This window comes from Rhipicephalus sanguineus, chromosome 8 (assembly GCF_013339695.2).
Source record: "Rhipicephalus sanguineus isolate Rsan-2018 chromosome 8, BIME_Rsan_1.4, whole genome shotgun sequence".
Classification (NCBI taxonomy): domain Eukaryota; kingdom Metazoa; phylum Arthropoda; class Arachnida; order Ixodida; family Ixodidae; genus Rhipicephalus; species Rhipicephalus sanguineus.
In genome coordinates this window covers 144999633-145013659 of record NC_051183.1, presented here as the reverse complement: position 1 = coordinate 145013659, position 14027 = coordinate 144999633, and the positions used below count along the sequence as shown (strand labels likewise).

Genomic DNA, 14027 nt, shown 5'->3' with positions numbered 1-14027 from the left:
ATGCATACCCTGGTGGTTGAAATTGCCCAGGTTTTACCAAGGAGGTGTAAACCTCCTTGGGTTTTACTTCCATCTCACGGTCACGCGAGCTTTTTGCAATAAGTTTTATGTACATAAAGATGAAGCAAGTTTTAATTAGAAATAACTTAATGCCACTTTGTTTTACGCTCGGCAAACAACCGTCGCGAATCTCATGAACAAAAGCCATTCGAAGCATACCCCAAGCCTGTACTTCCCATCATTCCCATGGTGTCAAGCGCCACTGAAGAAGCCATAGGCACTAGTGGCAGATTCCCCTCTAGGTATTATAGTATGAACCTCTATGTGCTCCACGTTGTTGTATTCGTGGCCACAGTGTGGGCATCGAGTGGGAAGGTCACGAGTCCTGGTACCCGCTACACACCTGTAAGGCATTATGTGCACTTTGTGCTGCGGCTGATGACGATGAACAATTATGGCTGAGCCCTTTGTAATGGGTTGGAAGCATTCAACGACCGACTCGTTGCGCAATTCGCATTGTGTGACGCCAGGTTCTTATTTTACTCTTCTGGCACACTATTTTACATACGTTAACACAATTTCTTGCCCGACATTACGCCTGTATAGAGTATTTTTGTGAAGGAGTTACAAGCACCAGCGTGGCATGTGGTGGAAGACCCGTCTGCCACGCAGAAGGCGAGGGTTAAAATCCCATCTGATCCTAGAAATTTGTTTCTCATTTCATTTTTTCTTATTTCACTCGATAGCGGCCACGAACACCGGCGGCGGCGGACAACTATGGCGCCAAAATCAGCTGTTGTGATCTCATAACAGCTTTCGCTGTAACAAATGTCAGCGCCGAGAATGCCCTCTTCATTTTGGCCTGCGTGACAGGCGCGCAAATATCCGCTTGCGTTAATAAACATCTCTGGTTGCCACTGCTTTCGTTTTTCGTACAATTTCGCCATATCTTTGCTTTTGAATTCCTGCCTCAGGTACGCTCTAATACCCCGAGTTATGCTCACACTGCATGAGTTCAGGTGTTCCGGATTGCGAAGAGTTTCTCGTGAACCGAAAAACGATTGAAAAAATTTCGGTTTCACTCCGGAACGAAATAATAAATAAAGTTTCGGTTACGTTTTCGTTCCGTCAAAAATATCGTTCTTTTCGTTTTTCGTTTTCGGTTTTCGTTCCGTTCCGACACTGTGCACACTGATAGCGGCGAACGGAGCGTCGGCCGTCGATAAACTGTCCAGCGGTAAGGCGTGTCGGAATTTACACATGCGGCATGGAACATTCGAGTTTTATCGCTGGGGGCCTCGTTGTTTCCAAAATGAACTCAACTCAACTGTTCGCGTTTGCGAGCTCAAGCCTATAAGAAGATTCTGAAATAATCTGGAAGGTTCCCAGACATTCGGGCGTGGTTTGCGCAAGACAGTCATTATTCGTGTAACGGACCAGTACGTTACATAGACACAGCAAAAGAAGCGCGCGTGGCAATATGGCGCCTTATCTGGTACCGACACAATTTATGTGATTTCTACTGCACTGAAGTGTACGAATAATGTATGTGTAAACATTTCGCAGAACCCTCCTTAACATCAAAATAAACTACGTAATAATTCTCTTCTCAAACTGCGGTACTGAAATCATGTACTGGGCCACAAGTCCGTACTGCATGAGGCCATTTACCGATTCCTATGGCCAGATGGAGTGCTTCCGCGAATGCATCCCGTGGCCAGATGTATCTTTCGATTTACGTACGACGTTCCTTGGAATATTCTGCCCAGTTGTTCGAGGGACTGAACACTGGACATAGACTTCCTGCAGGTGAAGGACGCATAATTAACTTGAAAAATTGTGTGTGACGTTCTTGCGGCAAAAGTCATGGCAAGCGGCACAGGTAACGAGAATAATACTGAAAACGCCTTGTGCATCGTCGAAGACAACGAAACGGTACCGCCCAGAGCAGCCTATTGACCCTGGTAACGTGTATCGCATTAGATAGCTAGTAGGGCACCGCCTAGGCGAACATTCCGTTGCTGCGTGAGCGGAGCCTGTGTCTGGGTTTGCGACAATAGGAACATTCGATCATGTTGATAACGTTTCTCACAAACAGCACATTAGCAAAACAGGTAGCTTGTTAATATTAGCTTAAACGGGCATCGCGCGAACACGCTGAAGAAATTGTAGATAACAGTGGCACAGCGTTTTAATGTGGCAGGTCACAGCTTCGAAGATCCCAAACGTTTCAAACTTTAATCAGACTTCCTGTCCCCGAGAGAGAGAGAGAGAAATAAACGTTTATTTGTGAAACAGTGTTCCGAGCGATGCTCGGTATCACCCTAAGGCGGGAGGGCTCCCTAGTCCAGGAACCCTCTGGCTTCAACTGCCCTCTTGGCCCTGATGACAAGTTGTCGCTGGTCTTCCAGGTCCTTGAGACAGAAAATATAGTCATACTTTATTCGCAAGTTTATATACTACAGCCAATAGCGTAAACGTTTCAAACGTTGGCTCTTCAGTCCATCCGATATGGTAGATACACAAGGAACGCCTGTTAGAATTAAGCCTTCTAAGAATTTCTAACCGTTCTTATCGCCGTGAAATTGTCACTAAGCAAGCCAGAAAGGCGAGCTGCTTGGTACCGATTCATTCTTGTATAACGGAAGCGCAAAGAGGACAAGGACAAGAAAGTGCACAACACGAGCGCTCGTGTGTGCACTTTCTTCTCCTTGCCCTTTTTGCGCTGCTGTTATACAAGAATGAAATTGTCATTGTCAGGTGGTACTCACTTTTGACAATCATACCTTATCGAAAGTCTTACCTCTCCAATTTACGCTTTCGGTGCGAATTCCCCCTCCTTTTATTTATTCAATTATTTATTTCTTTAGTTCTTTAGTAACTGCTTTTTCCTTCCTTTTCACTCACCCAAATCAACACGCGGGCCCCTCTTTCTTCACCATCCCAGTTTGCGCACCTGCCCTTTCCTCCTCTTTTGTTTGGGTTGGATGAGAGTCCATGAAACATGCACATACAAGCACTAAGGTAGGCATTTTCAGCCTCGAAGAAGGAAAGTCTGCTGGTCGAAACGTTGGCTCCAGCGACACCCCGTGTTCAAGAAATTTTGATCTCTGCAAGCTTCCGTCTCCTCCCGAACTTCTGCCTCTTTTTGAGTACTAACGGCGAGCTATTTATATACACCATTTACCGTTGGTGGTACGCACATCTCGTAGGTGCTTAAGCGCGACAGAGGCTTGTTCACTATCACACGCGAAATGGTCAAAGGGCCAAAGGGCGTGCTTTAAATGCCGCTGCCCCCCCCCCGTGTTTCTTCACGGCGCATAGATATAGGAGCCGGAGGGCGTCCGTACCTTGACACACAGGGCGTGGTCACCTGTGCTCGCACGCTCATCTCTAGAGGGTGCATGGTTCAAGAGATGGCTCATAATTCTGTACGTATGGTGTTCACGTTGTGAAAATTTGCGTTGAGGCCATCGAAAGCACGAAGATCACCTCACTCGCTGCAGCAGCCGCCTTTGCTAAGGAGCGAGCTGCTAGCCTTTCTTCGTATGACATTCATCTCATTCCATCTCGTTGCTATCACATTTACCGATTTTCCCTTGCGGCGAAATTGTGGCTTTTTTTCAGCTTTTCTTTCAATCTCTCCCCCTGTAGCCGCCTGAACATAAATATCCATCACTTATTGCATGTGGGGTGCGGAGCCTTCTCATGGATCCTGGTGTACCCTCAGCCTAGTCTTCGTCTTCAGAGTAACAACAGGCGTGTCTAGTCGACGCGCCACGAACGAATGGAACTTCGGCGTAAGGGATCTGGCGTATACCATAAGCGAGTAAAAAATTCCGCGCAGAATCTTCTCTGCGAGGTAAATAAATGCAGCGTAAGTGCTTTCTTCGGTACAATTGCGTGAAACACCGCGAGAGAACCTTGAAACGGAGAAGTGCAGCTACAAAGTTGGGCTGTATTTGTTCCCGATGACGTCCATTAAGACGCGCTTATAGTGCCCACGCTTGCCCTTCGTTGCAGCCTCACTTGGAAATACTTAAGGTTAACAGCGCGAAAAAAAGACACGGCGGACAGGAAAAAGACGAGACAAGCGCTGACTTCCAACTGAATTTTTATTGACACGAATGCTCTTATATACCCGGGTTAACAGAAAACAATCGGTAACAGAAGGTGAAAACATAAGCAAAGATATGAAATAACTATACATCAACTATCACTGAGCCTGCTACGTCAACTCCCGCATCCCAAAAAACAGAGCTCCCTGTCTGACAATGCAATTGATGGCTTGCTTACGCACGTGCCCCTTTCACGCGCCATCTGAGCTGCCTCAGAGATTATACGCTCATGCTCTTCTTTAATCTTATCCACGACTGTGGTCCTTTCAAACTGCGGAGTGCACCCACACGTGCTCACGTGAAGCGCCAGGAAGCCATCTTTGCCATTACGAACGTTATTGGCGTGTTCCCGTAAGCGCTCGTTCAGACATCTGCCCGTCTGGCCCACGTAGCACGCGCCGCAGGACAATGGGATCCTGTACACCACACCCTGCGCGCAGTCGACAAACTGCGTCCTGTGCTTCACCACGCACTGTTTACCGCGCCTCTTCACGGGGCAGGTCCTATTAGCCAACTGGGCCAATTTGTCTGGAGCACTGAAAACAACTTTCACGTTGAGGCGTTGTCCTATTTTCTTTAGGCGATGTGCAACCGTGTGCATATACGGAATGACCGCCAACTTTTCCCGCTTCTCCGCTGTGCTGCGCTCTTCGTTACGGTCACTGCCCTTACGTTTTCTCTTTCTGTGCATTGCCTCTGCCACAGAAATAAGCAACTGGCGCGGGTACCCTTCTCTTTCTAGGCGCTTTGACTGTGCCAGGAGAATGGTTTCCAAAACGTGATGGCAGGACCTCTCTAATGGCATCACGTTTTGGAAACCAGTCTCCTGGCACAGTCAAAGCGCCTAGAAAGAGAAGGGTACCCGCGCCAGTTGCTTATTTCTGTGGCAGAGGCAATGCACAGAAAGAGAAAACGTAAGGGCAGTGACCGTAACGAAGAGCGCAGCACAGCGGAGAAGCGGGAAAAGTTGGCGGTCATTCCGTATATGCACACGGTTGCACATCGCCTAAAGAAAATAGGACAACGCCTCAACGTGAAAGTTGTTTTCAGTGCTCCAGACAAATTGGCCCAGTTGGCTAATAGGACCTGCCCCGTGAAGAGGCGCGGTAAACAGTGCGTGGTGAAGCACAGGACGCAGTTTGTCGACTGCGCGCAGGGTGTGGTGTACAGGATCCCATTGTCCTGCGGCGCGTGCTACGTGGGCCAGACGGGCAGATGTCTGAACGAGCGCTTACGGGAACACGCCAATAACGTTCGTAATGGCAAAGATGGCTTCCTGGCGCTTCACGTGAGCACGTGTGGGTGCACTCCGCAGTTTGAAAGGACCACAGTCGTGGATAAGATTAAAGAAGAGCATGAGCGTATAATCTCTGAGGCAGCTCAGATGGCGCGTGAAAGGGGCACGTGCGTAAGCAAGCCATCAATTGCATTGTCAGACAGGGAGCTCTGTTTTTTGGGATGCGGGAGTTGACGTAGCAGGCTCAGTGATAGTTGATGTATAGTTATTTCATATCTTTGCTTATGTTTTCACCTTCTGTTACCGATTGTTTTCTGTTAACCCGGGTATATAAGAGCATTCGTGTCAATAAAAATTCAGTTGGAAGTCAGCGCTTGTCTCGTCTTTTTCCTGTCCGCCGTGTCTTTTTTTCGCGCTGTTAACCTTAAGTATGCACAACCAACTAGCCCAGTCAGCCACTTTATTAACTCACTTGGAAGGTCGCTGTCGTGCGGCATGGGCACGGCGCATATACCAACATATTTTGCGTTCGTCAGAGTCTTCCTGCAGTTCTCCGCTTTGTACAGCCTCTTCGCGATGTTCTTACACTGACTGGTGGCATTTCAGCCGGTGAAAGCACACCCCAACAGATGCCACATGGGGTATGCGGCGTCTCTGGCAATCGATCTTCTCAAAGTCGAAACTTCCCCGATGTGTACAGTGCTCCGAGTGGGCTTCACATTCTCCCTAAATGGGTCCTTTATTCCACGGACGAACGAAAAGAGTGATTGCCTACGCTAGCCGGCTGAAGTTTACTACGATATTGAAGCTGAAGCAAACTATTCTACGACGAAAAAGATGTGCCTTGACGTCATTTCGCATACGTCAAAGTTTTGTCCCTATCTATACTGCAGGTCCTTTAAAGTTGCAAGCGACCACCACGCCATGTGCTGGTTGGCAAATTTAAAGGGCCCTTCAGGCCGCCTCGCATGTGGACTCTCATACTCCAGGAGTTCGACCGGACTGTGCTGCATATAAATGTGCGCGCGCTCAGCGGTCTTTCTCGAGTGTTTGGCAATGGGTAAAGTCCTGCGCTCTTCGGAAGAAGGAGCTGCCCGTCGGGTGCGTCAACGGGAATTGACACGTGAACGGCAACGACGGCGTCGTTCTTATCCAGAAGTCCCAGGGTGATTCCACGTAAGATCGAACAAACGATGGCTGGTCGACCTCCCAAATTTATTTCAAAATTTTATATATTATTGCCTGATGAGTGGAAAGAAGAGATCCGCAATTTGTTTTGCCGCCAAAAATTTTTTCAAACCACAGGAAATCAATAATGACGAAGAGGTGGAGTGGAGCGCCCATCCGCTCTGCTGTTTTGGCCAACTTTCGTTATGAATTGCACAAAATATATTAAAGTTAGGTAGCTAAAATTTATTTACCTAAATATATGCATGTTTTTGCTTCTGCTCAGGTATTTTTACTTTTTATGTGTAGTGTAGATGTTTTTATAAAAAACCTCAAAAATGGCCCAATCGGCAAAATTTTCTTTACTTTGAAGATCTTTATCTCAAAAATGCCTTGTAGCAGAGGTACAAAAATTCCGCATTACGTTCTTCGCATGCGTATCTACCAAACTGCCAAATCTTGTATTTATATAGCTTTTCAGTAAAGAGATATGATCGGGCTAAGTTCAAGAAAACACCGAACAATGAAAACTTCTGACGACAATTAAAAAAAAAACCATTTTTTTAATTTCTTAAACTTTGTCCACTTATTCTCCTTCACATCAGCTTTCACAATCATTAAAAACATGTTGCATAATGTCGTTGCACTAATAGTTATGGCCCCTCCAATGAGACCCTTAGGCAAGGATGGGCAATTCCGACTTATTGCCCAGAAAGTGTATAAAATGCAGGCAGGATTGAATTTCTTTTTATTAAAAGGTCAGCAGGTACCTAAAAAGGTGTCGCCGGCACTGAAGACGTTAATTTTGAAATTATTTGGTCACTGCAGCGGCCACGAGCGCGGAGCTACCAGTAGGTAAGAGACGGCGCAGTGAGAGCTCGTTCTCGCGTCCTCAGACCGATTGAGTTCGAAACAGCAACACCTCTCGGGTGACTTGAACGCACGTGCACTGGAGCTTCGCTATTCTATCCGCCCTCTGTTCGCATCTCAGCTAGGCGCTGATAACACGGCGGAGATGGAAGCAAGATGAAAACTCTATAAGGGAGCTATGAGCGCTCGCTTCACGCACGCTGCTGCCACAGAAACTGCGCTGCGCCAGTTGCGATCAGTGGAAAGCATGAACGTGGCGCTCCAGTGGCAAAGCAAAATATGGATTGTCAAAGGAAAGAAAAGCAAAACTATCGGTAACCGGATGCGCTCGTCTATATTAGATGTCGGCAGCAGACGGCGTGAACTGGCCGTGCGTTCGGTGCGCTTTTCACACTTCATTCGGTGCGGATAGTTCTTGTTACTCTACTCCCCCTGTTCGTCTCATGACGAGAAAGTATAGCTCTGAATGAGTGTATTGTGGAGACTACCTTTTGAAGCACAAGAAGCTTAAAGGAGTACTGACACGAATTTTAAAAAAATTCGGATTGTTGCTCTAAATAAAAATACTGGTGTCGAGAAACGTAAAACGACTATTGTGGTGCCTGGGAATGCATCCTATATATTTTAATTAGCGCCACCTTAAAAAGACACTTTCGGTTTCGATATCGAGGGGGTGGCTTCTCAGTGTCGTTTCACAGCAGTGTGACGTCACGGAGATACAGAAATTCGCGACGTACTAGTGGGAAATCCGTCATCTGCTCGTGGTGCAATAGACAACGATGAGTGAATTGTCGTCCAGTGACCCTGACAGTGATTTCTACGATTTAGGCTGCATGCAGGACGCAGAACTCGCGAACTCGGAGGAACTGTCTTGACTTGTCGGGATAATGTCCTTGCAGTGTGGCTGGCTTGCAAATGCTCAGCGACGAAAACTTCAAAGTCAAATTAAAATATTTTATACGTGTTCTCCGACTCTAGTGTGTGGACAGCGTGGACACTGCATACCAACGAAGCAAAAAATGTCCCTTTTGCGATGTCTCAAAATCGTGTCAGTACTCCTTTAATTATTGCAAAGAAGCCAAAATTTCGCAGAGTTACCGATCTAGACATAAATGTTTTGAAGGAACGTTTAACGCCCGAAAGATCAGTGACTGTCAGTGAGACGGACTACTTGTGCTACGCGTGCTTTTGCTACCACTGCAATGAAAGATCTTCACGGAACGCACAGTTTAACGATGACATTCTTATGCCCCTTGAAAAAGAAATCGACGCAATTAACCAGATCACTGCGACTACCGGTGCACGTGCGTTCAAGTCACCCGAGAGGTGTTGCTGTTTCGAACTCAATCGGTCTGAGGACGCGAAAACGAGCTCTCACTGCGCCGTCTCTTACAACGCGCGCCTGCTCGGGAGCCCCGCGCTCGTGGCCGCTGCAGTGACCAAATATCTTCAAAATTATTAACGTCTTCAGGGCCGGCGACACCTTTTTAGGTACCTGCTGGCCTTTTAATAAAAAGAAATTCAATCCTGCCTGCATTTTATACACTTGCTGGGCAAGAAGTCGGAATTGCCCATCCTTGCCTAAGGGTCTCATTGGAGGGGCCGTAACTATTAGTGCAACGACATTATGCAACATGTTTTTAATGATTGTGAAATCTGATGTGGAGGAGAATAAGTGGACAAAGTTTAAGAAATTTAAAAAATGGGTTTTTTTTTTTTTTTAATTGTCGTCAGAAGTTTTCATTGCTCGGTGTTTTCTTGAATTTAGCCCGATCATATCTCTTTACTGAAAAGTTATATAAATACAAGATTTGGCAGTTTGGTAGATACGCATGCGAAGAACGTAATGCAGAAATTTTGTCGCTCTGCTACAAGGCTTTTTTGAGATAAAGACCTTCAAAGTAAAGAAAATTTTGCCGATTGGGCCATTTTTGAGGTTTTTTATAAAAACATCTACACTACACATAAAAAGTAAAAATACCTGAGCAGAAGCAAAAACATGCATATATTTAGGTAAATAAATTTCAGCTACGTAACTTTAATACATTTTGTGCAATTCATAACGAAAGTTGGCCAAAACAGCAGAGCGGATGAGCGCTCCACTCCACCTCTTCGTCATTATTGATTTCCTGCGGTTCGAAAAAATTTTTGGCGGCAAAAGAAATTGCGGATCTCTTCTTTCCACTCATCAGGCAATAATGTATAAAATTTTGAAATAAATTTGAGAGGTCGACCAGCCATCGTTTGTTCGATCTTACGTGGAATCACCCCCCAGCAAGACGGGCAAGGTGAAGAAGACGAAGAGAAATTTTAAGATGTCAGAGAAATTTGCAAAGACGGGGATGGTTGCTATACTTTGCATTTACCAGTAGTAAGACAAGCAAAAAAAAGTAGCACTTGTTGATGCGCTTTGCAATAGCGGTCGAAAAGCGTTGTATGGCTGTAAAAAGAAACCGCTCAACCAGTTTAGCTCGTACAAACTGCTGTACTAGCTTTGAAATAGTTTGGAATGCTTGTGACGTTACGTGAAGCTTACCACTGCGACGGAGAACGCTTCACGGTTTCATCAAATTTCGCGACGTAAGACAGTGAAGTTTAGCTAATTTTTGCATCATAAGAGCAGGTAAGGCATGCAAGCACGGACAAAAGGGCGGAGAATAGAACATAAATTTAAACTAGCAATAGGCACGACGCACTTCTGTGAAAACGAAGATAGATACAAACATTTTTCTGCGCATGGGCAGGTAGGTAAAACCACCTCTGAATCGTGCACGTGTGGAGCTCTACAGAAGAGATAATTTTTCAGGAGTTGTGTTTATTGCTCTTGCAAATTAATCGAAAGTTGGCTCACGCATGCGCTTCCACCACTTCAAATGTACCAGGCCTCAACCTTTAGACGTGTTACTTTATTCACGTGCCTGTATAACACTGTGCATTCATTGAATGTTAGCGTGCGCTTATTCTCGACAATGTAAAGAAAGATTAAACTGCGAGCCATCGGTTAACAACCTCTTACGCCCTGTTAGCCACTGATTAAAAGAGCAGCCCGTCTGCGCTACGTAGAAGCGGCCGCAGTTAAAATAAATTTAGCATACCACAACAGCATAGATTAAAGCATAAAATCACACCAAGCGACACAGCATCTCAGTTGCACGAGTGGGTGGTTTAAAGGCCCAGCCGTTACGAAGCGCTCGGGCATAACTAATCATCATCGTCACAAACAGTACCAATAAAGAGTGCAGACGAGTAAGGGCCCGTAATGCTTTGCGGGCACATATGGGGTAATATGCTAATTCTCAAAACGAGCAGTTAATGCGCAGTGGGCACTTCGAAACTGTACTTCGACTAGGGATCCTAGGACAATTTAAAGGTTGAAAAGTATATTTTCTCGCGACACGGTTGAGGCATGCACCGAGAAGCTAATTCTGACTAGGAAATGAGAAAGCGATGCAAACGCGGTCCGATCACGCCATTTTTTAAAGCGATTCTTATAATAAAATAACAGGAAGTGAAGAGAAAAGTGAAACCCGCAACTGTCTATAGCAAAGTAAGACACCTCAGCAGTGGTTCACAAGGGAGGGATAAGGAGGGAATAAAAGAGTAATACGAAAGATGGGGAAGCTGTTCGAGGAGATCTTGGACGAGACAACCGTCGAGCGTGAAATCCTCCGAGCGACTCCCCCTATCACGCCATCGCCTTCTACTCTTGAAGGCGAACCGCAAGCGTCCTCCAATTTTTTTTTTTGTTCCGTTCACCACCAACGACACCGACACCAGAATTTCTGCAAAAAGAGCTCTTTAACGCTATCGTGCAAAAATATTTATCCCGCGTATTGCCAAAGCTACAGCAACCGATGTAAGTCGGTCTTGGTAGGAAGTTCTTAAATGGCTTCAATAATGTTGCACAGGCATAGCCGACTCATGCTGATGCCCAGATTGCATCTGCATGAATTTCAACTTGTGCCGAGAAAGATTACAAAGTGTGAGTGGCGTTATGGGATTGATTGTAGCCTAGGCGATAGTCGCTTGCGCAGTTCTTGAACAGAACGCGAGCACGGCATTCGAAGTTTTCCTAGCACAAGCAGGTCGAACGACGTTTTCCAGTGGACGGACGCATCTGCCTCATGGCTCTTCAATCGCAGCGGTATACGCCGGTCGGGTTTCTAGAGGAACTGGACTGGAGGCCCCTGCACTTCGTCGACCTCATACCGGCAGAAAGAATATGCGATGGCTGTGGTCTGCTGCCCCAAGAGACCGCTTTTTTACCCTGTCGACATGCGCTGTGCATACCCTGCTACCAGCAGTGCTTGGTCGACGAGGAATACGAATGTTTACTCGACTGTACTCAGTTTTCTGAAGAAGACGTTGAATGGAGAGAATTTCCTTTGGAGCATCTGCTTAAGCACAAGGTAAGAGGAAAGAAAGAACCAGGAAAATATTTTGTTTAGTTTATCCAGCAATTGCTTGTCTAGTTCGCATTGATGAAGACATGCAGTACCTAAAACAGGACTGCACTTTTTAGAATAACAGAGGTCTGAGCTACTTGGTAATTATCCATTCTAAAAGACTGGGTAAGGTAAATGTAACTGCTAGCGAAGGTTCCATATAAGCCCATACGTTCAGAAAATGGGGGCTCGTTAGCTGCTCATGAGGCTTAGCGTCATCTATGTGAGGAGGGAACACTTCCGGCGGAACAAAAAATAAAGCGTATGTGATGCAATATTTGGTAAACAAGTGACGTCATTTTATTGACACTAGCGCGAAATCTGATCTAAAAATTGTTTGCGTAGGCCCTGATCGCTAAAACACGCACTAAGGCGAGCCGGCGAGTCTTTGCAGAGTGCATTTCACGTCAAGGTCAGCTAAACTAATGTCGACTCATGACTAGACAGTGGTGTTTAAGTGGACTGCCGTTTAATTCGCCTTCGTTTTGCTAGAAAACTTATTCTTGCAACTTTCCTTCGGCGTTCGTGGCATCTTCCGCAGTTGGATTAAAGCAAGCAGCCGCGTATACCTTTAATATTTGCAGCGTTGCTCATTTGCTTCGCACATACGCAAGTTCTTTAAAGTGCACATTGCTTGCGTGCTTCGTGTGCTTCATTTCTAACAATAAATGATGCCTAGTCATGATCACGTTTCAGGTGTATTCAATCGACCTAATAACGCAATTTTATTACACTGCACACAATGAGCACCAAGTGTGGTAATAGGTACAAAAAGTGCATGGAGGCTACGTACACTATGTTTTGCCTTATGCTCCGATAAATTACCCTTACGTGTAACGTATAGAGGCATGCGTATTGTAGCGTGATAGATAACTTAGCGATCAGCACACCGATAACAGGAATAATGGTAGGCACTGCGTGTTCACGAAGGAAACCGGGCAACAGGAATATTGATTCGTGAAAATCCAGCCAGCACAGTACTCGAAACCGTTGCCCCGGTTTCTTATCTAAGGCGTAGGTAACCAGGCGTAAGGTGCCCACAACATAATTCGGAGCGCCGGACCGGTGGCCGTTCGTCGGCGGAGCACACCCGCGAAAAAACGCAGTCATGATCTGCGCATGCGTGGCACCCGTAACAAGCGAGCCTCGGTCTCTGTGTATCTAGGTAGGCGTTGCCTTGCGCTAAAAAAACGTAGGTTTGCCCCTGTTAGCGCTGCGACTATTCACCTGGGGCAATCTGGGCCTGTAGTCTACAGCGTGCTCGCGCGCTATGCAACGTGATCTCTAAACGGACGCCTAATCCTTGTGGCATAGCCTTAATTGCATCTTAATCATAAAATTTTAATTAATGAGCTCCAATGAACGCTTAATTAGTCCTTATTTGGCGGGCCTGTCTTACCACGATGTGTCGCATTGATGTTATGCAGTCTCTAGCTATTACTCTTCGCGACCCCTAATTACTTTTATTCAATGGTAATAACGTTTATTTGCTTAGAAGTCCACATGACCACGCTTTAATGAAGGTGTCGTGTGATGTGCGCATTTTGGTCTTGTTAGGTACCCTAATTCAATTAGTTTTGGGACTCTGGAGTTGTTCATAGTTACTTTGTGCTTAATTCACTTTTACATGCTTTCTTGAGCGGTAGAGGTGCAGTATGCACTTTCTGAATTTTGCTACCGCAAGCGCTGTCGACGACGGGTGGCCGGATGGTCACATTGAGCGACTAATGAGCCAGTTAGGTTTTTCGCTTTGAAATGAGCCGATGCCCATTAACAAGCATGCACGCGCGCGTATGCACCACCGCATGCGCAAGCGCGCGCAGAGCGTTTGAGACCGCAATTAACACGGGCCCCCCTGTTTCATTCTTTTGGAGCAAGGCAACACCTATTTAGATGCATTTGGGAGCGATGCGAGCTAGCTGGTGATATCGCGCATACGCAGACCCTGGCACTACTTTTTCACCGGCGCGCTCCACCGAAGAGCGGCCATCAATCCGGCATTCCGAATTATTTTGTGGGCACATGTATGTGTGTTGCTGTTGCATCCTTGCACAATACATCGTTTCCGTGGGCACCGATACAAGCGCTCGGCGTTAAATGTATCTGCATCGCCTCGTTGTTAGCTGTACACTACTCAACCCGTTCACCAACAATGAAACGCACCTCACAACTCCGCGCACAGCAAAAATG

At 46.2% G+C, this 14027-nt stretch overlaps 1 protein-coding gene across 1 annotated transcript in view; it reads left to right on the top strand.

Annotated features, from left to right (window-relative positions):
• Positions 1 to 985, top strand: part of LOC119403564 (kelch-like protein 10) — a 36160-nt gene extending 35175 nt beyond the window's left edge. The window contains exon 10 of the mRNA XM_049418362.1: positions 975 to 985. Coding sequence (XP_049274319.1) covers positions 975 to 985 — 11 coding nt within the window. The remainder of the gene's footprint in view (positions 1 to 974) is intronic.
• Positions 986 to 14027: the final 13042 nt, after the last annotated feature.